The 21,688-nt window shown below is 56.1% G+C and overlaps 1 protein-coding gene across 3 annotated transcripts in view; it reads left to right on the top strand.

The window, feature by feature from the left end:
• The window catches only part of ZCCHC14 (zinc finger CCHC-type containing 14), a 58,429-nt gene extending 38,880 nt beyond the window's left edge, over nucleotides 1-19,549 (top strand). The window contains exons 4-14 of one of the 3 annotated variants that reach the window (XR_014019805.1): nucleotides 6,718-6,789; nucleotides 9,150-9,259; nucleotides 9,769-9,863; nucleotides 9,946-10,000; nucleotides 10,513-10,795; nucleotides 12,235-12,326; nucleotides 12,727-12,854; nucleotides 13,574-13,714; nucleotides 13,794-15,245; nucleotides 16,451-17,085; nucleotides 17,193-19,549. Coding sequence is in view for 2 of the 3 variants with exons in the window: in XM_081275543.1 (XP_081131669.1) it covers nucleotides 6,718-6,789; nucleotides 9,150-9,259; nucleotides 9,769-9,863; nucleotides 9,946-10,000; nucleotides 10,513-10,795; nucleotides 12,235-12,326; nucleotides 12,727-12,854; nucleotides 13,574-13,714; nucleotides 13,794-15,245; nucleotides 16,451-16,506 (2,484 nt within the window). In the remaining variant the exon portion in view is untranslated. Of the gene's footprint in view, nucleotides 1-6,717; nucleotides 6,790-9,149; nucleotides 9,260-9,768; nucleotides 9,864-9,945; nucleotides 10,001-10,512; nucleotides 10,796-12,234; nucleotides 12,327-12,726; nucleotides 12,855-13,573; nucleotides 13,715-13,793; nucleotides 15,246-16,450 lie in introns of all 3 variants that reach the window. The other 2 variants (XM_081275544.1, XM_081275543.1) reach the window with 2 other exon arrangements.
• Nucleotides 19,550-21,688: the final 2,139 nt, after the last annotated feature.

Genomic DNA, 21,688 nt, shown 5'->3' with positions numbered 1-21,688 from the left:
GCTTCTGACTGAAGAGGAGCTGCCCACCTGCGCCATCCCCGCCTGCGGGACGCCTGTGCGCTGCGTGGGCAGACTTGCTTGTGCTCGCCTCGTGGCTCCCACGCTGCCCCGAGGGTTAAGCGGAAGTGGAGGACTTGGAGCAGGCGGGCGGCTCCTGGCAGCCTCTGCCTGTGCTCAGAGGGCACAGCCAGGCTGCATCTGTGGGGAGCCATCTGAGGCGCACAGCAGGGGGTCTTCATCGGGACCTGAAGACGTCTTGGACGAGTGCTGGGGTCCATGGGGGGCCGAGCCCAGCCAACTGTTGTGCTGTTGGTGAGGCACACTCGCAGGGCACACACTGTCCCGTCCTATGGGAAGGAGGCGCTGTGCTCCAAGGGGGACACTGGTGTCCCCCTCATCTTAGAGTTGGACACCTGCTGCTGACCTCCAGCATCTCCCCTGGTCACCAGAGCCCCTGGTGGTCAGAGGCCACGGCTCTGTGAAGAAGATGGCTCCACACCCCCCCACTCAGCTTCCTCTGGTCTGATGCACCCCCCCCCAAAAAAAAAAAAAAACCATCCCAGTGGGGTTGTTCTGTGTCGGTGATGAACAAGTTGACTGGAAAGCTGTGTGTCTGCCACATCACAGCGCAGCGTCCCGTGATCCCAGGGCCTGGGGGCTGAGGCAGGGGGTCACAAGTTCAAGGCCATCCTGAGCACTTAGCAAAACCTTATCTCAAAATAAAAATTAAAGTGCCAGGTGGTGGCCACGCCTGTCATCCCAGCAGATCAGGAGGCTGAGGCAGGAGGACCTTGAGTTCAAAGCCAGCCTCAGCAATAAGGAGGTGCTAAGCAACTCTCTCTCTAAATAAAGTACAAAAAAGGGCTGGGGGTGTGGCTCAGTGGTAGCATGTTCCTGGGTTCAATCCCCAGTGCCAAAGAAAAAGGAGAGCTGTGTACAGAGCTGGCGTCGTCAGTAGTTGTGACCAGAAGGCGCAGCTGGAGGTCCATGCTGCCTGCTGTCTGCTGCTGCAGCTGCAGCACCCGGCCTGGGCCTCTGGAGACTGCCAGGGGCCAGGCGCAGGGCCAGGACCCCGGGAAGGTCCAGGAAGGCCTTCAGGTCTGACCCGTGAGAGCTGCTGGCACAGGAAGGTGGGGTGGCAGGCAGCCCGACCTCCACCTCCCCCTGGGCCCTGAGCCCCACAGCTTCAAGAGGCAGGCACAGGAACCTCGTGACACCAACCAGGGGACATTGTCTCAGCGCAGATGTGTGATGCAGGAGGAGGATGAAAGGACAGGCACGGTTAGGAGGGAGCTCACGCTTCCCAGGTCCCATGAAGGGTGGCATTCAGAATATATATGAAGAGCCCCAGAACTCAACGGTGAGGCAAAATGGACAGAAGATGAGAACGGCGTGGAGGAGGCGGCGGGAACAGCGGTCAGACGGCGGGCGCCGACCATCTGCAAGTGCTGTCAGAACCAGAGGGCGTCCTTGGCTGTTGGCAGGACCAGGGGGAAGAGTCTGGCTGTGGTGCTGGCCAGGCTGTGGGCACTGTGGGAAGCAGCTTGGCGGCTTCTTTAAAAACTGGAAGGTCTGGGTGCAGCTCAGTGACGGGGCACTGGCCTGGCGGGCACAAGGCCTGCCTTTGAGCTCCAGCCCTGCAGGAAAAGCCACAGACACACAGCGTGAGTGCCAGCTCCACACAGGCTCAGCCCGCGCTCACAGCTCTGGGTGGCACCCCGGACCAGCTGTGAGCAGCACCCCGACTGTCTCCAGGAAACGGACAAGCAGATGTCGCATTCTGTCCCCACGTGGAGTGTTCTCCGCCACACACAGGCATGAGCTGCTGAGCAGTCAGCAGTGCCAGGAGTTGTCACGGTGTGGAACCAACCAAGTACGAGGCAACTTCTGAGCAGGGTGTCCCCCAGGATCCCGGAGAAGGCAGGCCTGTCTCGGCCATCAGAGGGCTTGGGTTTCCTCGGGAAGGGCCGGGAGGCCTCCAGGAATGGTCTGCTAACTGTTGGCATGGGTGGCTTTGCGAGTGGCCCCTGTTAAAATGCAGGTGGCACACCTCACCTGTGGTATTCACTGTCACTCTAGCTTGGAACTTTCTTTCCTTTTTGGGGGTGCCACCAGGAATGGAACCCAGGGTTTGCACATGCTCAGCAAGCCCCTTCTCTCTGAGCCACACCTCAACCCTTGTTTAAACTTTGAGGCAGGGTCTCGCTGAGTGGCAGAGGCTGCCCTTGTACTGCCGGCCTCGGGTCAGCCTCCTGAGCCGCTGGGATTGTGTGCTACTAGCCAACATGCTCTCAGAACTGTTGAAGAGTCGGGGTTTCCCTGTAGCCCACAGGACCCTCTCATGGAAGGTAAGCAGATTGTCGAGTCAACGAGCCGTGCTGTGAGTGGACGAAGAGCGTCACCTGGGAGCCGACCACCAGGAGCTCAGGGTGGAGGCCTTGGCTAAGTCCAGTGGGGTTGGAAGCACCTTCCTCTTGGAGAATCTTCGCTGCCCCCGGCAGTGTCCCTAGCCTGGCCCCACCAGCCCCATGGCTTTGTCAGTAGCACACAGGAAGAGGTTCTGTTGCGGGGGAAGGTGTCAGCAATGGATTTGGGTCACCTCAAGATACACGTGTCTGCCTCTCATGGGATTGGGCTCTCTTCTCCTGTCCCACAGGGTTGGTTTTGTCCTGTGACGCTGTATTGACAGGTACTTTAGGAAACCAATCCGCGTGCAAAAAGTGAGTAATGGAATATTTTGATATTTATCTTTTAGTTCTCGGTGGACACAACATCTTTGTTGGTATGTGGTGCTGAGGATCGAACCCGGGTCGCACGCATGCCAGGCGAGCGCGCTACCGCTTGAGCCACATCCCCAGCCCCAGAGTAATGGAATATTTTGAATATGAAATTCATAACTGTGCACATGTGAAGTGACTACATGCTACCACCTTGTCCAGATTCACCATTCAGGAAATGACATCGCTCAGTCGGGCTGGGGGTGCGGCTCAGTGGAAGAGCGCGCGCCCGGTCTGCGTGGGGCCCTGGGTTCGATGCCTAGTACCATAAGAAAAAATAATGAAGTAGCTAAAGCCGTCCAAGAGAAACTTCCCTTGTACGTGATGAAAAGGGAGAAAGATGCGGAAGGGTCCCAGCGTCTGAGACACCTGCGGTGCCTGAGGAGCTGCTTTGACTTGATCACTTTAGGAAGGAGAGCTCTGCGTGCGGAGGTGCACCTTGACCCCAGCTGTTCAGGAGGCTGGGCAGGAGGATCACGAGTTCCAGGCCAGCCTCAGCAAGCTGGCCAGACCCTGCCTTAAAATAAAAAGGGCTGGAGGTGGGGCTGGGCTGTGGCTCAGAGCTGGGGTCCTCACCTAGCACTGGGGGCGGGCTGGGTCGCTGGGTCCAACCGTCAGCACCACATAAAAATAAACAAGTAAACAAGAGGGGCTGGAGGAAGCTCAGTGGGAGAGCACCTCCATGCTGTCCTGCCTTAAAAGTCCATTTTGCATCTCAAAGCGTTAACTTCCTGAATGTCTTATCCTAGCAGCAGAGGATGAGTCTTGACAGCTATTTTTGTAATTGAGTTTTTGTTTTATATCAGACTGTGTGTGCGTGCTCGTGTGTGTGTGTGTGTGTGTGTGTGTGTGTGTGTGTGTGTGTGTGGTTTAGATGTTGGCTTTGATGTCGCCTTGGTGACTGGATGACATCTGGATGGCCGTGAGGGTCCTCTGGCCAGGCCTGGCCACCCCTCTTCCTTTCTCACAGGGCATCTTGCAGCTTTGGGGTCGGGGCAGCCTCGGGTTTTGTTAGTGAGAGGCCTGGAGCACCGCCCAGCAGCTGCTGGCCTCCCTCGGCTCCCCTTCAGTCCAGGTGCAGGAACCTGCTCTCCCTGACCCTGGATCTCTGAGATTGGTCTGTGTTTTGGGAGGGCTCTGGTGGTGTCTGGGAAGGGCACTTAGGGGTAAGACCCTTTTGTGAGACTTCCTGTTAGAGTTCTCTTTAAATGTCCAGCCTGACGCTTGGTAATGGACTTGAGGCTGGCCGCCATCATCTACAGGAAGCTGGAGCTCTGCTCTCTGCTGCTGGTTGCCTTGCGGGGTTGCAGTGGAGAAGCGTCTGTTCTGGCTCCTGCCCTGGGCCGAGCGTGGCCACTTCTGTACACTCTGGAGGTTCCGGGATCCTCTAGTCCCAGGGGTGTGTTTCCGGGAGGTGAGCTTTGGTGCAGGTCTGCCCCATACATCCTGTCGGGCTCTTAGCCTGAGACTTGGGTCCATACGTGGAGACCTTCCCTTAGTGACTTCTCATCTTTCTCTTCTCCTTTGCTGGCCTGCTTAGAATTCCTGCTGTCTGCGTGTGGCCCCCCACATTCCCTCTGTCTCCCTGAGGCTGCCCTGTCCGTCTGGGGTCTCTGGGGTCTTGTGCTCTGTTGTGTGGAGAATCACCTCATCTCTGTCCCCTCTGCTGCCCTGGGTTTCATTTCAGAAAACTCTTGGCTCAGCCAGGCACGGTGGTGCACGCCTGTGATCCCAGCAGCCCAGGAGGCTGAGGCAGGAGGATCGTGAGTTTGAAGTCAGCCTCAACAACTTAGCAAGATCCTGTCTCAAAATTCAAAACTAAAAACCCAGCTGGGGATGTGTCAGTGGCCAAGAGCCCCTGGGTTCAGGCCCTGGTACAATAGACAAAACCAAACAGGCCGTTACTGCCCTTCTCTCCCAGCCTCCCGTTCCTGGGTCCTGTAGCTCTTTGAGAACGTGAAGGGTGTTTTGTGCTTTTAACAAGAGAAGAGGGTCTGTGGCTTCTCCAGGTGCTTAGTTCTATTGGTCAGCCTCACCCTTCCCTTGGGACTGGGGACAGTCGGGGCCCTGGGCCACCTGCTCTCCCAGGGGTTCAGTGTGAGCTGTAGACAGGGCCTGTGACCAGGGGCACCCCCGGGGTATCTGGCTGGCCTTTTGCTGGTGCAGAATGGGGCTCCAGAGGGTGGTGCTGTGTGGGGAAGTGACACAGGAGAGCGAGGCCCTGTGTGTGACGGAGCCCAGGCGTGTCTGTGTGTCGGGTGACCTCCCATCGTGTCAGTCTGCATGCTGGTTCTCAGGAGGCAGTGGGGAGCCCTGTGGCCAGTGGTCAGTGGGTCTTGGGCTGGGTGACAGAGGTCAGCTGATGTGGCATGCGTCTCTCGCCTCCATGGCCCTCCTGGGGCTGCCCGCCTCATTGCTGTGGGCTGAGTGGGCAGCGGGGCCAAGCGTCAGGGCCGAGGTGGCCCCAGGGTGGTGGGCTGGTCTGAACCCTGCTGTGCAGCGCCCCTGCAGATTAGGTTTCTGTGCCCCATGCTCTGCTGGGTTTCCTCTGTGTCCACCTTGGGCACTCGTTGAGAATAGTAGTGTTACGTGTGGAGCAAATTGTCACTTTACACATGAACGTCCGTGCCAGCCTTGTCGTGTGGCTGTTGCCTCCGTGTGGTGTGGGTGGGTGGGGAGCAGGAGGAGGAGTCTGACTGCAGCCCCCCCCAGCACGGCAGCAGGGCTCTGCCAGCCCCTCCCAGGGGCACAGGTGTCGGCCCTGCTGTGCGTGGTGCAGTGCAGCTCCAGGTCATCAGCCGGGGGCACGCCTGGCAGCAGGCAGGCTGGGGCATGTGTGGGGACTGCGTGCTCTGGGAGGCCCAGGGCCCTTCCTTTCCTGCAGTGCATGATGGCGTATGTGGTGGGAAGAGATTGGTGGGACCGTTGTCTAGGGGAGCCCTCCAGGCCCTCCCAGCCAGGCAGGGAGGCTCAGCTCCGGGTGCTGTGCGGAAGGGTGACAGTGGGGTGACAGTTGAGTTCTCTGCTCTGAACCAGGGCAAATGCAGTGTCTCAATTTTACTAGAAACACTGGGTCGTTTTATTGCCTGCCTGGGGCCCTCCAGTGCTTCTGGACCTGGTGAAGTTTGCATTTGGTGGTGTTCACTCTTGGCCACCTCTGTCCCCCCGAAGCTGCCCTGTCTGTCTGACCCTGTGGCCACTCACAGTCAGCACGTCAGCTCGGGCTGCTCTCTGTGGAGAGGCTCTGGCAGCCACAGTGCCCCTCGTTCAGGTCTAGTGGTACCCAAGCCAGCTGCACTGGTCTCACCTGGGATGACACGAGCCACCAGCCCATGACGGGAGCTCCCTGGGGCTCTGCGTTCAGGCTGGCCATGGGCCGGGCAGGAAGAAGGCACTCAGGGTAGACATTTGGCCACTGGGCACACAGACCTTCTGCCAGCTAGCCCTTTTGGGTCTTCCCACTGGACTCTCCAAATTGACTTGTCCCTGTCCCTGTACTGCCCCCACTTCGTGGAGTCCTGGAGTCATGGATGTACTTCCATGTGACCCCCCTGGTTCTGCCAGTGACCCAATGGACTCATGGAGTCCCTGTGTCTACAGCACCTGCTGCAGCCCGGATGCTTGCTTTCAGGTGAAGGGGCCGAGTTCTGGGAAATTGCTGATTGGCACCCAGTGTAATGTGGAGGCCCCTGGAGGACGCCTGCCTGCTGTGGGCAGAGCAGGCTGAGACCCGGGCTGGCACCCTGTGGTGGCTTTTGAATATCGCATAAAGCAGGGTGCTAAGCTGGGCAAGTCGTGGTGGCAAGGGGAGCAGGCCCACGTGTTCCATTTTCCCCAGGTACTTGCTAACCCTGTGCCACCATCAACACCTGGTCATGTGTGCTGCGAGCTGAGGATGTGGCGTCTGTTTTCAAGGTTTGTTTGTTTGTTTGTTTTTAAGGTCTTGTGGTCTGATTCTTCAGTAACATCAGTAACCAAATCTTCCTCAGAAGTGACTGAATTTATTTCAAAGGTAAGGTGATTCAGGCTCCTATAACAAAGGGCTCCTTTCCCAGTAGCTGTGCATCCTGCAGAGTGACTGCGGGGTCTCCTTCTGTCCTGTGAGCAGCAGTCGGGGGTCTGCTTTGGACAGGCTGCAGCAGTGAGCCCCGGCCTGGGCCCTGGAGCTGGGGAGACAGGCAGAGCTGCCCCTGGCATGGCGGCTGGGGCGCTTCTGCTTTTTCCACCCAGGTTTCTTGGGCACAGACTGAGGGCGAGGGTCCTGCTCAGGGCCTGAGCAGACAGATGCCCCTCATTCTGACTTTTACACATGGGGTTCTCCCTTTTCATTTTTAAATTGGTTCAACAAGTGACTTTTGAGCAGAAAGCATCACTGCTAACAGACGCCTTGGGCCTGCACACACATGTGCTGCAGCGTGCTCTCTGGCACTGGCCAGGGCCAGGGCCAGTGCCAGACCTTCCCTCTGCTCCCTTTCAACAATGGGCGGCACATCCAGGGCATTTCCGAAGTGGCTCTTGCACTTCCATTGTGAAAGCAAGGCCCATCCCTGGGGAGGACACTGGGTCGCAGGCCACGCCCTCACTGCAGGAGTGGGAGATGCTGCTGGTGCTTGTTTGGTGGCCCGCCAGGCAGCAGGAATGCAGGCCTGTGCCCTCAGGTCCAGATCCATCCCTAGGAACACACATTACCCTGCGTCTCCTCCCCTGTGCCCTGTGCCCCGCTCCCCACTGTGCAGCAGACACTCCTCTGTAGTCACTTCTGTCCCTTGACCCTTGGCTGGTCGCGGGGTGTTTGCACCACCTCCAACGTGCTCTGAGAGGTTCCTCCTCGGCACCTTCCCTTGGCTCTGGGGGCCTCCTGTCTCCTCCTCAGGCCTCTGAGGCCTCTGCTGTCCTTGCTCTGGGCTGGCTCCGGGTTGCAGTTTGGTCAGTTTCTCGTGCTCAGTGCTGACATCTGCTGAGTGTCCCTCACCCTGTCCTGGCTGCATGGAGCCTGTTGGTTTGTGTCCCCTCTTGGGTCAGGCTCGTGTCCTGTTTGTTGGCCTGCTTATCTGTGGCAGGGCCCAGCCCTCTGTGGAAGGCGCCCTGTTTCGCACGGTCCTGTGGGATGCTCACATGGCTGCTCCGGTCTGCTCTGGGTCCCCCGGAGTCTGGCCCTGGTGATGGCTTTGTGTCTCCTGTTCAGTGTTGGTGCTGGGCTGCACCAGGGCCGCTCTGCCACTGAGCCGCGTCCTTGTCTCTTCTAGATTTTGTCTTGAGACAGGGTCTCACTAAGTTGCTGAGGCTGGCCTTGAACGTGCATCCTCCTGCCTGGTCTCAGCTGGACCACGGGTGGCCACCGCGCCTGGCCAGCTCTGTCTTGAGTTTAGCCCCTTGGCTTTCCTCTGTGCCCTGCACCTCTGGTCACTGGGCATTTTGGTGGCAAGTGTGAGGCTGAGGAAGTGGCACTTGTGCCTGAAGTGGGCCTTCTTTCCTGCCGGGCCCTCAGGAGCTGGCCCTGGGGGTGTCACCATGGTCACCCTGGGGCAGCTCCAGCACAGGGCCACTTACCTGGGGTGTTGGGGTTCTCCTGGCCTGCTCCACCCTCAGCTGCTGTCACCTGTGGGGCCTGTGGGGGGAGGGCCCTCGTCTGTCCCCAGCAGTAGCTGCTGCCCTGTGTGGGGCAGGGTCCTGGGCTGGTGGGGGATTCGTACCCCTCCACCAGGGCCAGAGGGCGTTTGCTTTTACCCTTCTTCCAGGGCAGTGGCCCTTCCCTGTGGCCTGGTGACAGAGGCAAGAGCACATTTCCTCATCTCAGCCCAGAGGCTAGATGTGTGCTTGGCCCCGGGCCAGGAGCACTTCTTCCCTCCCTCGTGGTTAAGGGCTCTTGCCTTGGACAGAGAGGCCAGGGGAGGCGCAGAGGTCTGGTCTGTGCGTCGCCAGCCTCTTTGGAAAGAGAGCTCCTGAGTGAGGATGTTCTGCTGCTTGGGCCTGGCCACCCACGTGTGACCTGCTCACCTGGGGAATGTGCCGTCGCAGCCGTCTTCCTCTGTTCTGCCTGTGTGGCAGCCCTCTTCCTCATGCCGGGCCACTGGGGAGACCATGGCTTGAGGGTCCTGTCTTTCCTGAGGGGTGGTCCCTGTGTGACCCTGGATCCAGCAGGTGGTCCTGCTTCCCAGCCTCTGCAGGGCTCCTGGAGAGGAAGGGCCAGGGGACTGTCAGGCTCTGCGGGCTGGGGATGTCCTGCAGTGTCTTTCTGCTCCATAAGTGCATGGAGGATGCCAAAATGGCTTGACTGGTGTCAGTCCTGTCTTGCCAGCAGAGGACTTGTTGGGTGGAGCTCTGCGTGTGTGGCTGGTTCTGATGCCCCTCCTGGCCTGTCCTCTATTTCAGTTGTCTCAGCTCTGCCCTGAAGAGAACTTGGAGAAACTCATTCCCTGCCTGGCTGGCTCAGACCCCTTCTACGTGGAGAGGAACCACGTGGATCTGGAAGCGGGCCTGAGGTGGGTGAGGCTCCTGGCCAGGTCTTTCGGGGGCCTGGGCAAGCCATTGGCCACGCGGCTGCCCCCAGGTGGGTCTCCGCTGCCTGCAGGATTCTCCTCAGTCTTAGAAGGCTCTGGACAGCCTCTGGGCGACTTTGAGTGGATGAGTGAAGGGATTTTGAAGCCTGCACCACCCCTTACTGTGCCTTTGAGAGCCTCTGAATGTCGTGCGTGTGCGGCCACTGAGTGCACGCTGCCCGTCACGTGGGTCCTGTGCAAGGAGCTGCTGTCCTGCTCCCGGGCCGCCATCCTCATACCCTGTGACCTGGCCGCACACAGGGGGCAGTGGGTGGAGGCTGGCTTTCATTGCTCGTGTCACTAGGCTCCCGGCAGCAGGCAGGATGTGGGTAACGACATGCTGCCTGTTTTTTCTCAAATATCTATTTTTCTTAATTGAAAGTTAAGACCGTGCTCCCAGTAGTGACCATTAATGCCTTTTTGACGATAAAGCCCCTTTGCTTAACTTGTAGGTATTTGGCTTCATTGCCTTCTCATGTATTGAAAAATGACCACGTTAAGAAGTTCTTCAGCACTTCATCTCCCACCCAACAGCTTCAAAGTCCAAGTGAGTTTGTAAAATGATTCAGAAAAAACATAAACATTTCCATTGTCTGAATTTCTCTGACACGTCTTTTTCTAACTTGCAGGTCCTGGCAACCCCTCCCTTCCGAAAGTGGGTGCCGTGATGGGAGTGTCTGGCAGGTGAGTGGGGGCAGCCACCCCACCTCACACCTGCCCTGGCTCTAACTGTGCCAGCAGTTGCAGAGTGAGGTCCTTCTCAGTCTGAGTCTTGAACGGCGTCGCGAGGACTAGGGTAGAGATGGTGTGATTCGTGATGTCCTCAAAATGCTGAGTAGTCACTGTGGGTTCAGGTCTATCAGTACCTTCTTGTTATTTTTGACTAACAAACTAGGCATCCCAACCAGAGGTCCGTTGGTGATGGACATGTACACAATGTGCATGCACATGGGTATGTGGGTGCACACAGGTATGTGGGTGCATGTGTCTCTGTTGCACACAGGGCACCCCATAGCAGTCTCACCATAAGCAGGTGGTTGAGGTGGGGGCTGGAGAGGACGCTGGTATTTCCAGAGTTTATGGTAGGCTGGACATCGTGTGCCAGGCAGGAGTGGGGGCCATCAGGAGAGTGCCCGGTGCCGCTGAAGTCTTGGAAAACAGTGTTTCTGTGCCCCTGCCTGTCTCCTGTCCTGCAGGCCTGTGTGTGGAGTGGCCGGAATCCCGTCCTCCCAGAGCGGCGCCCAGCACCATCTGCAGCACTCAGCCAGCGCAGCTGCTGCCTTGCCTCACTGCTCCCACGCCGGGGGCTCAGGCTCGGCACTGGCCTACCGGGCCCAGGTGGACGCCCCGCCTGCCATCCTGATGCCCTCCAGTCTGCAGGCCCCTCAGCCCCAGGAGCAAAATGGGATTTTAGACTGGCTTAGGAAGCTGCGCTTACACAAGTATTACCCTGTCTTTAAGCAGCTCACCATGGAGAAGGTACGCAGGCTCCTGTGTGGGCTGTGCCCGTGTGGGCAGTGCTCCTTTAGCTGCCTGTATCCTGACCTTGTCCCTGGAGGTCATGTGGAGTGGAGGAACTAAGGTAGAGATCACACGGCCCGGATCTGTTGTGAACAAGCAGGTCGCTGCATATGTAGTTCCAGGGATCCACCCACAGCACCCTGAGACCAGCGTGGCCCCATGCAGAGTCCCGCTGTGGACAATATGCACCACCCTCATCTGTCCACATCCTGTGTAGCCCATGCCCTCAGCCCAGTCACTGAAATGGGGCAGGCTTCGAGCAGTGGATGCAGCTTCTTTGAGGCATATTCACAGAATTGGTTTTTATAATAGAGCAGTGGATCAGGAGCATTGTTCCCTTGTTAAGATTCTGAAGTGTTTCTAGTCTGCATGCCACTGATTAAATTAACCCATGCAAGGTATCTGGACTCTGAACTCCCCCCCGCTGGACAGGACAGGTTGGTAGCTGCAAGTTTCATGTGTCCAAAACCCAGCTATTGAACCTAGAAATCAAGTTTTTACTACAAAGCAAAATCAAGGTTTTTTTTTTTTTAAGTATATTTGTAATACTGTCTGTTTTGGATTTATAAATGTCTTAAAAATGAGATCCTATTACCTGGGGGTGGTGGTACAGCCCTGTAATTTGAGCCATTTGGGAGGCTGAGGTAGGAGGATCACAAATTCAAGGCCAGGCTGGACAACTTATCAAGGCCCTGTCTCAGAAAAACAAGCAAAAAAACAAAAAAAAACATAAAAAGGACTGAGGATGTAACTCAGTAGTACAGCACCCCTGATTCAGTCCCCGCCCAAAAGAGAGAGGACTGATCAGTTTTAAGTCTTTCTAATTGAGCATGTGGGTTGAAGTGGCCGGATTGCAGAGCAGGTCGTGGTGCGAGGCGAGAGCTAGAGTGCCTGCTGCCCCGTGGACGGCCCCTGCAACCCTGTGGAAGTGAAGGTGCCCTTGAGGGAAGACCGTCTGCTTAGGCTGGTGCTCCCGCCGCAGAGGCTGGCGCGTGCCCAGGGGACCGTGTCTCCCTAGGGCTGTCCCGGGGGGTGGGGTGCTGCTGCCAGGGGCAGCACTGTAGCAGGTGGAACTGTGACTTCTCCAGTCATTTGTCCACGTAGCTCACCCATGCTGGTGACTGGCCTGTGCCGAGCAGAGGGCCACATGGTGCCCCTCATGCGGCATCTGTGTGGGAGGTAAGCAGAAGCCCGGGTCTCTGCTGAAAAGGTGTGTGAAATAGTGGACAGTTCACACCAGGTCACTTAGTGAGGGGACGATGTCCTGTCCCCAAGTCCTCTGTTAATGGCTTAGGCTTGATGTGTCAATAGGCCCCGGCCACGTCACTTTCAGCCCCGAGTCCTTGGTTTTTGGTTCCGAGTCTCAGTAACTCTGTAATTGGCTTCTCCCATGCAAGTTTTTGAGCCTTACTGAGGAAGACCTCAACAAGTTTGAGTCCCTGACCATGGGCGCCAAGAAGAAGCTCAAGACTCAGCTGGAGCTTGAAAAGTAAGCATGGGGTGGTTTTCTAAACGTGTCTTCAGTGACTCGGGAGGCTGAGGCAGGAGGCCTGCAAGTTCAAGGCCAGCCTGGGCAACTTAGCAAGGCCCTGTTGCTAAGTTGAATAAAAAATAAAAAGGATTGGGATGTAGCACTTAGGTTCAATCCCTAGTCCTGTGAAAACAAAAGAAAGCACAATAATGATAATAGTATATATTTTAATAATGTGATGATAATGATAATGAATTCATTAAAAAAATTAGAATTGTACAGGTGTGGCCTTGGCATGGCAGGAAAATCAGAATCCCTTTTAGCCTTCGGCGTGGGTCTCATGGAGCAGAGGTCTGAGGGTAGTGTGGGAACCAGGAACCCAAATGGACGCTCACTATTCCTGCACCTTGTTCTGCAGGGAGAAGTCAGAGCGGCGGTGCCTGAACTCTTCGGCCCCGACCTTGGTCACCAGTAGCGGAGTGGCCCGAGTGCCCCCCACCAGCCACGTGGGGCCCGTGCAGGCCGGGCGAGGTGGCCATGCTGCAGGTGCGGAGGGCTCACAACTGGGCCACCCTTGGTGTGCAGGTGGCGAGGTGCCTCACGCCATGCTGGCCCGCCACTGGCAATGTACTCTTCAGGCCAGCCTTTCTCTGTTTGACTTCCATGGGGACCAGGAATGACAGGAGGGAGGCTCATGGGGACTTGCCTGAAACCGTTTGGGTAGAAGAATTAGATGCGCAGCTGCCAAGCTGACAGGAGCTGGGGAGGTGGCCAGGATGAACCTGCCCGGGGCTGTCTTCACGTGACCACAGGAGCCAGCCCCCCAGCCATGCTCCTCTCCCTCCCTCTTTGGGAAAGGCTGGGACACCTGTGCGGTGGCTCATTGTCGCAGGGTGGAATGGATTCTCCTTCACCCAGTACAAGTAGCAAGAGTAGCCTGAGGGAAGGGCAGGTGCCAGGTCTGTTCCCAGCTGCTCGGCCTGGTCTTCTGTGGAGGCCAGCAGCACCCAGCCCTGCAGACATGTTTCCATGGTCCGTGGGGAGCGGGGCACCGCCCTAAGTGCTGCCCACCACCCCACAAGGCCGTGGGCAGTGGGAGGAGGAGGCTCCGACTGTGGTGGCAGTTGTCCCTGCCTTCTTGGGTGTGCCCAAAGGGCTCGCCTCCAGGTGGTGGCTGAGAGTGGGCTGGTGCTGGCTGGCATCCTGCCAGCCCCCTGTGCTGGACATGGATGCCACCCTGAAGGTGACCTGTGCCTTCTCCGCAGAACTGCGGGTGGAGGTGGAGCCGCCCACCCATCAGATGCCCCGGGAGGGCAGCTCCTCAGAGTACTCGAGCTCCTCCTCCAGCCCCATGGGTGTGCAGGCGCGGGAAGAGAGCTCGGACAGCGCGGAGGAGAACGACAGACGTAAGGCACCCGCTTGACCAGCTGTGCTGCCCGCCCTGTCCTGGTTTGCATGGCAGTGACTGCTCTTTTCTGTCCCCAGGTGTGGACGTGCACTTAGAGGGTTCTGATAAGGAGAAGCCCGTGATGCTGCTGAGTCACTTCCCCTCGAGCTCTGCCCGACCCACGGCCCAGGTCTTGCCTGTGCAAAACGAGGCTGGCTGCGGCCCGGCAGGCCACCACCCTCTGCCCCCACAGCTGTTACCCACAGCCTCGCACCTGGCACCCATCAGAATGCTGAGTGCAGTGCACAAATCGGACAGAGGGGGCGCTGACGGGAAGCTCCTCTCGTCCTCGGTGCACTCGCTCTTGTCTTTGGAAGAGAGGGGCAAAGGGCCTGGCCCGAGGAGTGGCATTAAAGTGGACAAGAGCTTCGGCAGTGCTGTGCTCGACGCCCTGCCCTCGTCCACGCCCCATCCCCCCGTGCAGGTCCTCTCTGGACTCTCAGAGGGCAGCTCCGTGTCACCCACTGTCTCCTTTGGGCCCCGGGCCAAAGTTGTGCACGCAGCCACTCTGGACAGGGTGCTGAAGACGGCGCAGCAGCCAGCCCTGGCAGTGGAGACCAGCACAGCGGCCACAGGGACGCCCAGCACTGTCCTGCACGTGGCCCGGCCGCCCATCAAGCTGCTGCTGTCATCCTCCGTCCCTGCGGACGCTGCTGTCTCCGGGCAGACGTCCTGCCCCAACAACGTGCAGATCAGCGTGCCGCCTGCAATAATCAACCCCCGGACCGCTCTGTACACAGCCAACACCAAAGTTGCCTTCTCCGCAGTGAGCAGTGTGCCCGTGGGCCCTCTGCAGGGCGGCTTCTGTGCCAACAGCAACACTGCCTCCTCCAGCAGCCACCCCTCCACCTCCTTCGCCAGCGCAGCCACGCTGCCCAGCTGTCCCGCCCCCAGCTCCAGCCCCGCGCTCTCCTCCACCCCTGAGAGCAGCTTCTACAGTGGTGGTGGCTCTGCAGGAAACATTCCTTCCTCAAGTCAGAGTCACCACCACCACCACCACCATCAGCAGCCCCCGGCCCCCCCGGCCCCCGCGCCGCCCCCACCCGGCTGCATGGTGTGCACGTCCTGCGGGTGTAGCGGCAGCTGCGGCTCCAGCGGCCTCACCGTGAGCTACGCCAGCTATTTCCAGCACCCCTTCTCCGGGCCCTCCATGTTCACCTTCCCGTTCCTGCCCTTCAGCCCTGTGTGTAGTAATGGCTACGTCAGCCCCCAGCAGTACGGGGGCGGCTCCACCTTCCCCGTTGTGCACGCCCCTTACAGCGGCAGCGTGACTCCCGACCCTGTCCTGGGCGGGCAGTCCACATTTGCTGTGCCACCAATGCAGAACTTCATGGCCGGGACAGCAGGGGTCTACCAGACCCAAGGACTGGTGGGAAGCAGCAACGGCTCCAATCACAAAAAGAGTGGGAATCTGTCCTGTTACAACTGCGGGGCCACAGGGCACCGCGCCCAGGACTGCAAGCAGCCGTCCATGGACTTCAACCGGCAAGGTAAACACACGTGCCCCTGGGCACTGCACCCAGCTGGGCGTCCCAGGGCAAGCCACTGCCCGCGGCCGGCAGGTGCTGCAGACCACTGGAGAGAGACACGTGCTCGGCTTTATGAAAATAATAGTCACCTCTCTTCTTTTTAGTTTTATTCATTTGTGTCTGTGTGTGTGGTACTAGAGAGGGAACCTAAGCGCTGTGTCACTGAGCCACATCCTCAGCCCTGTTTATTTTATTCTTTTTATTTTTTATTTTTTTGAAACAGTCTTGTTAAGTCGCCCAGGCTGGCCTGGCACCTGTGATCCGCCTCCCTCGGGCTTCCCAGGTGCTGGGATCCCAGGCATTTGCCACTGCCCCTGGATTACACTTCTTTGTCTTAGAGCTGAAAGTAATTTTTAAAACCTTTTTGAAACAGCATGAAGATGTAGATGATGCCGTAAGAGCCCCAGAGGGGTATCCTGGCTCTAAGTGTTTCCTCATATCTGGGGCCCTGTGGGCTCTGGGTCTTGCCATGGGAGTGGTTAGGATGTGGCAGTCTAGACCCAGGGGCCCTGCCGCCCTGCTGTCTGCGCCTGGGGTGTGGCTGTGTGCTGGTGGCGGGTGGCCTCTCGCCAGGCTGTCCCTCTTGCCTGCCTTGCTTTTGTGTTCCTTGTTTCCTCTAGTCCTTGATCTCACGTGGGTCTGACGTACTCTTTACACCAGGTTTATTCTTGCTATGTGTTTTGGAAGGGTTGGCCTGGGGCCTGGGAAAGCTGGTCCCGGCTCTGACCATGAGGTGCAATCTTGAGAAGTCACTGTCTCTCTAGATTTCCAGCACCTTCTTTTGAGGTTGCACACAGACCTGCCTGTTTGTCCTCACCACCCAGAGAGCTTTCAGAAACCAGCACCTGTAACCTGGGAGGTCTAGTCACAGGCTGGGCGGTGGCTGTGGGCTCTGCACCTGCATCCTGTGCCCCACCCCCACCTCAGGGATCTCCTAAGGCATGCCCAGCTGGCCGGGCCTCCCCGTTTTCTCTGGCCCCTCTGTCCCTGGGTGGGTCTGAAGACTTGTGAGACGACTTCATTGTGTGGGGGGTGGGAGAGGCTGGTCAGGCTGTCCACATCTCCAGCCCCAAGTCCTGCCTGGAGACTCTGGAGGCCACGGCACAGGTCGGTGGTCTTGTGATTCTGCAGTGATTCAAATTTGCCTCTTTTTTCTTTCTCTCCAGGTACTTTTAGGTTGAAATATGCCCCTCCAGCAGAAAGTCTGGACTCCACAGACTGATATTTTTCTCTGGCAACAGAACATTATTAAGCCATGGAGACATAAGAAAAGTTAAATACAAAACTGAGACGTCTAGTTGCTGTTGAGCTTAATATTTTTAATCCAAAGGTGCTTTACTTTACTAGACTGGATAGAAAATCTAGTGTAGAAGTGCATCAAACCCAATTTTATTGCCAAAACCCTAGATTGGAGCTTGATGTCAGGACTTGCCTCGGGGCACCTCCGTGCCCGTGTCGGCGACTTGTCCACCTCCACCCTGGCTACAGTGCAGAGGCCTCCTGTCTCCCAAAGAACATCGCATCGCTGGTCCTTCCAGGCCCACACAGTTCCAGGGCAGCTACGTGCGACCTGATCAGACTGCAGGTCCAAGTCCCCAGTGGGTCCCCCAGATGGACTCGACACACCTGGGTTAGGGAAAATGTCAACTTTGTTTTGCTTTACTTTTTTCCTAAAGTGATAGGCACTAATCTCTGGGATTTCTAAGGATTGCACTACAGAAGAATGTACCTGACGTAGCCCTCTGCAGACTCCTGAGTCCCGTCAGGGCAGACCTGGCTGCGGGTGGAGTTGGCACAGCGGGTACGTGCCAAGCATGCAGCCAGGTCTTAGTACGTCCTTCCTCCTGCAGACAGATGTAAACGATGCTAGTGAGTGGAAACTGTTCATTCTCAGCTCCATTTCTAAAGGTCCAAGTCCCAGGAGTCGTTGCTGAGGCTCGAGACTGGCCCTCCCCACCGCACCGCGGGCGGCTCCGAACTGCTCTCCACAGAGACAGCAGCAGAGCAGCCCGGCTCTGTGGGTCGCGTTCCCAACTCCACTTGCTCGTCGTCACCATCTCACATGGGCTCCAAGGACCCGGCCCCAGGGCTTCCTGCTGATGTGTGCACACTCAGTGGGACCTTTCAACAGCAGTCCAGTCCTGTGGCTCATGAGCAGAAGATCTGACCTCTCCTGTCACTTTTTTTTTGTTTTTTTAAGGCTGTGTAATGATAGCTAATTCCGTTAAAAATTGCCTGGAAAACTTCAGTATAAGGCAAAGAGACAGAGAGAGCACAGACCAGACGCAGCCTGGGACTGGGAGAAGTCCTGTTTTAAGTAGGAAATAGCGCCCCTTGCTCTAGATGTCCACATCTCAGCCCTTTGGAATGGGAGCATCTGGGGACTTACCCTCGAGGATAAAGGGAATCTCCTGCTCATGTGACATTATTCAACCTTCAGTAGTAACGTTGGTCGGCAGAGTCTTGCCAGGGATTTTCCAGTTGAATATTGAGAAGAAAAATCACAATATTCAGACCATTCTGTATTAAAATGGGACAATCAGCTTCATACAAAATTAGTGTAAATCAAAAGAATGCCCTAGAATGTAAGGCATTTGAGTATGAGGCTTCAAATTTTAGATTAGTTTCCTGGCTTTGTGGAAATTAAAGCAGAAAGTTGTTACATTTTTTATGAAAGGCTTTTAGTAGAGTTTTGTAGTATTATTTTAGTAGAGTTTTATTTCTATGCAATGCAGAATTGACAGACCTCTGTATTCTTCTCTATTCATGGTACACAGTATTACATACAGTTCTGGAAGTAACGGTGATGCCTCTTATGACAGCTGTTAGGGAAGGCTTCACAGATCTCTTAACCCAACACCACAAAACATCAAATATCAAGAGCTGACACAACTTTGCCTTAAAGAGCACCAGACTGGAGTTGGTCCTGTTGTGTTCAAGACTAGAGTGTTCATCGATGTTTACGATTTTAATACTTCTGAAGGCCGTCACAGCGGCCTGGATATGTGCTGAAAGCCAAACTTTTAAATATTTTGGTTTTTTAAACAAAGAAATATTTTAAATAAATCCTATTTCAACATAGTGAAATTGTTGAGAACTGTCTCATAGCAAAAGAAGAAAACCTTATTTAAGTTTTTGTTTTAGTGTCAGTATAGTGGAATGAAAGTGTTGTTGTTACCCTTAGGACTGTTTTGATAAATATTAGAGGTTAACCCCAATGTAACAAAAACTTAGAATAGAAGCTTCCGTCTGAAGTGTGACACTCAGTGTGCGGTGCGTCAGTCCTGACCTGGCCATGGCTGGGTCCCCACCTCGGAGCACCCCGGTTGTCTTTGAAGGTGAGTGTGTGGTGTGAGGTCGTCAGGAGGCTGCGCAGTCAGGAACCAGGAGACCCAGCGTGAGAGCAGCGCACAGAGGGAATCCCGCCCACCCACAAGCCCGTGCCAGGGGCAGCCATGCTTGGACACGAGGACCTTGGCTAGCAGTTACCGCTGATGAATCTTTCTCCAAAGCAACCAAAGTCAGTAAGCCCGAAGAGCACCTTGCACTTCACCGGAGTACTCCACCATCGGTCGAAACCATAGCATCCTGGCCCTCTGGAGCCACCCTGCCGAAACCGGTGCCCAGAACCGGGTGGGCGAGCGTGGCGCTGTGCTCTTGGGAGCCTGCCATGTGTTCAAGCTTCTGTCCCTGTTTTAGCTCCAGGAATGGAGACAGTGGAATGTACAGATCTAAGTGGAACAGTGCCAGGACAGAACTGTTCAACCTTTCTGTTTTTTTAAGCAAAATACTCGATTTTCTACCTTATTTTCTAATTTTTATTTCACAGTAATATGGAAAATTGGAAAGTGTTTAATGTTAAACTCCTAATTGCTGAAGAGCACTGAGGAAATGGGAGCTAGCACTTAAAATGACACTTAAGACAGAGCATTCTCTTGAGCGCACAAGTGACTGGGTGTTAACAGGCCAGCATCGCCCGCGTCTCCCGGAGGGAGTGGGCTTGTCCACACCGCAGCTGGGGCCTGTCTTCATTCAGGGTGGAGCGTGCCGGCCCTCTCTGCCATCAGGCTCTGGTGGTGCTCCTTGTGGGCACAGGCCCCCGGGCCCTTTCCGTACCCTTCCCGTCCCTCGCTGCTTCCCGGTGTTGTCTGATCTAGTCCACCTCCAGGTAACTGCCGGCCATGAGGGAACCGTCTCCTGCTCAGCCTCGTCCCTAAGGATGCTCCTGTGGAACCTGAGCAGCTGGCTGTGCTTCCCAAAATGCAGGTGACTTCCAAGGAACATGTCAGGTGACACTAAAAGCCATGGGTCTGAGGAGGCTGATGCTGGACAGTCCCAGGCTGAGCGAGGTCTCTGGTCCGCTCTTGCAATACTCCAGAAAACCACCTACTGTGCTGGTGAAGGCCACGAGGCCGGCCACCACCCTGCTCACACGGGTCGGGAACGGCGGCCACACGGGTCATTCCTCCTGTGCGCAGAGATGAGGCGTTGGTGCCGAGACTGAAACCTCCGCAGCTTCTATTGGACATGCTTTCTTTTTAGGAATGAAGGAATATCTCCCATTTTTGAGCCATTCTTTTGTCAATTCTACAAAATTGCATGTAACTTTATAAATATTTTTAAAAGATATAGTTTTGTAAATATTTAATATTCCGCTAATTTGATTTTGAATTGTAAATGTCAAGTATTCTGTTTTTGGGGTTTTTATGTTTTATTATACTTTGTTAAAAAGGAAAAATTGTACATTTTTAGAATGTTTTTATGAGTAAATCTAATGTACTGAAAAAGTCTCAGCAGTTGTATCGGGTCTCTCTCTTATCCTAGAACACAGCACACACATCCTTTCAGACGGTTCAGTCCACCTCGGGGCTCTCCATCTTTTTCCCAGAGTGACAGTGTGGACACTGGGTCTCACTCATGTCCACCCATACGCAAGCGCTGCCGCTGGTTGAAGTCCTGCTGGAGGGGCTGCCTGGGGCCCACTGGCTGTCCATGGAAAGAGCACCTGGGAGGCCCCTCTGGCCGTGGCAGCGGCCGAGCAGACCAAGGTACTCTCCCTGCACGGACCTTGACCTGGGGCAGAGTTCTTAAGAATGGTGGCCACTGTTTGTCTGAGGAGAGCTGCCCACAGCGCTGGGCCAGTCTATGCTGCCTGGTGTTTGTTCCCACAGACACCCCCCCACCGCCGCCTCCTCTTGATGCAGGCCCACCCCAGGTTCTCCAGCGACAGGCCCCTGACCAGAGACGCAGAGGCCGCAGGAGGCGTCCCTCCATCAGCCTTCCCATGCTGACTGCAAGGTTCCCAGACAGACCCACGGACCTGAGCGTTGATGACAGTTACTTTCTTCACTCGGTGCCTGAAAACACATCTGCTTACAGACCCCAGAATAAAGCTTGCCTCTGAGAATGTCTTGTTTTTTTTTAAAGAAGCATTAGAGACATCTGACTGCTCACACAGTAGTCCCGAGAATCCCAGGTACGGTGATGGATATGATGGGAACAACGGGCTTTGAGAATTCACATCATGTAAAAGTAGACACCTGCAGCAGGGAGTGGGTGGGGTCCCGTGATGAGGAGCCCAGGCAGCGGGCACGGCCCTGGGCCTCTCCTCCTTGCTGGTGCAGTTCTTGCTGGGTTACTCCAGGCACAAGGGTGCCTGTGACCTGATAAAGTCTTCTGATGACACTCCCCAAGAAGGGAAGGGAGACAGCCCCATGCAGGCAGCCAGAAGAGCGAGGGGCTTGGATCTGGAGGGTTGCTTCCCACTGGACGTGCGAGTAGAGTGGGGGAACCCTAACGGGATTTGACAACTTCTAATTACATTTTAATTACACACTTCACCATGAAAAAGGTATCTGTGGCTTTAAGCCAAAAGGCAAAGGATCACCTCTGAGTGCCAGTCCTGTTTGGCCACCACTATGGTTTCTACTGTGTCCTAAGGGCGGTGGGCATGCTGCGGTCACACTGCTGGTCACTTACAAAGCAAGCACCAGTCAGGTCTCAGAACAGGGACAACCCAAAATAGAAAAAAAAAATGCCCCTTTACTCTGCAGGCTTTAAGAAACTAGATCTACAGTTCAGTTCAAGGCCCATTTCCTACTGAGCAGTGGTGACTTCCTGTGTTGACTAAGCAGAGAGGAGACCAGGGAACTTTCTGGCTTGGGCGGGGGCGTGGACTCTTGGCATGCTGCAGCTGGGAGACGGGAACCTTGAGCCTTGTGCATCCGTGCTTTCTGCACAGCCCCCTTGGCCCTGTTCTGTGAAAGCAAAGGCATCTGGGGCCTGTGCACAGAGTCCCCTTAGGGAGACTGCTCTAGCTGAGCAGAAACCCTCGTAGGACCTGGAGGAGACGGGGCAACCTGAATGCCCTGCACGTTCCTACCGGGGAAAGAAGAGCAGAAAAA

This window comes from Spermophilus citellus (assembly GCF_964194105.1).
Source record: "Spermophilus citellus genome assembly, chromosome: 18".
Taxonomy (NCBI): Eukaryota; Metazoa; Chordata; class Mammalia; order Rodentia; family Sciuridae; genus Spermophilus; species Spermophilus citellus.
The sequence above is the reverse complement of the archived record's forward strand: the minus strand, read 5'-3'. Positions and strand labels throughout refer to the sequence as shown.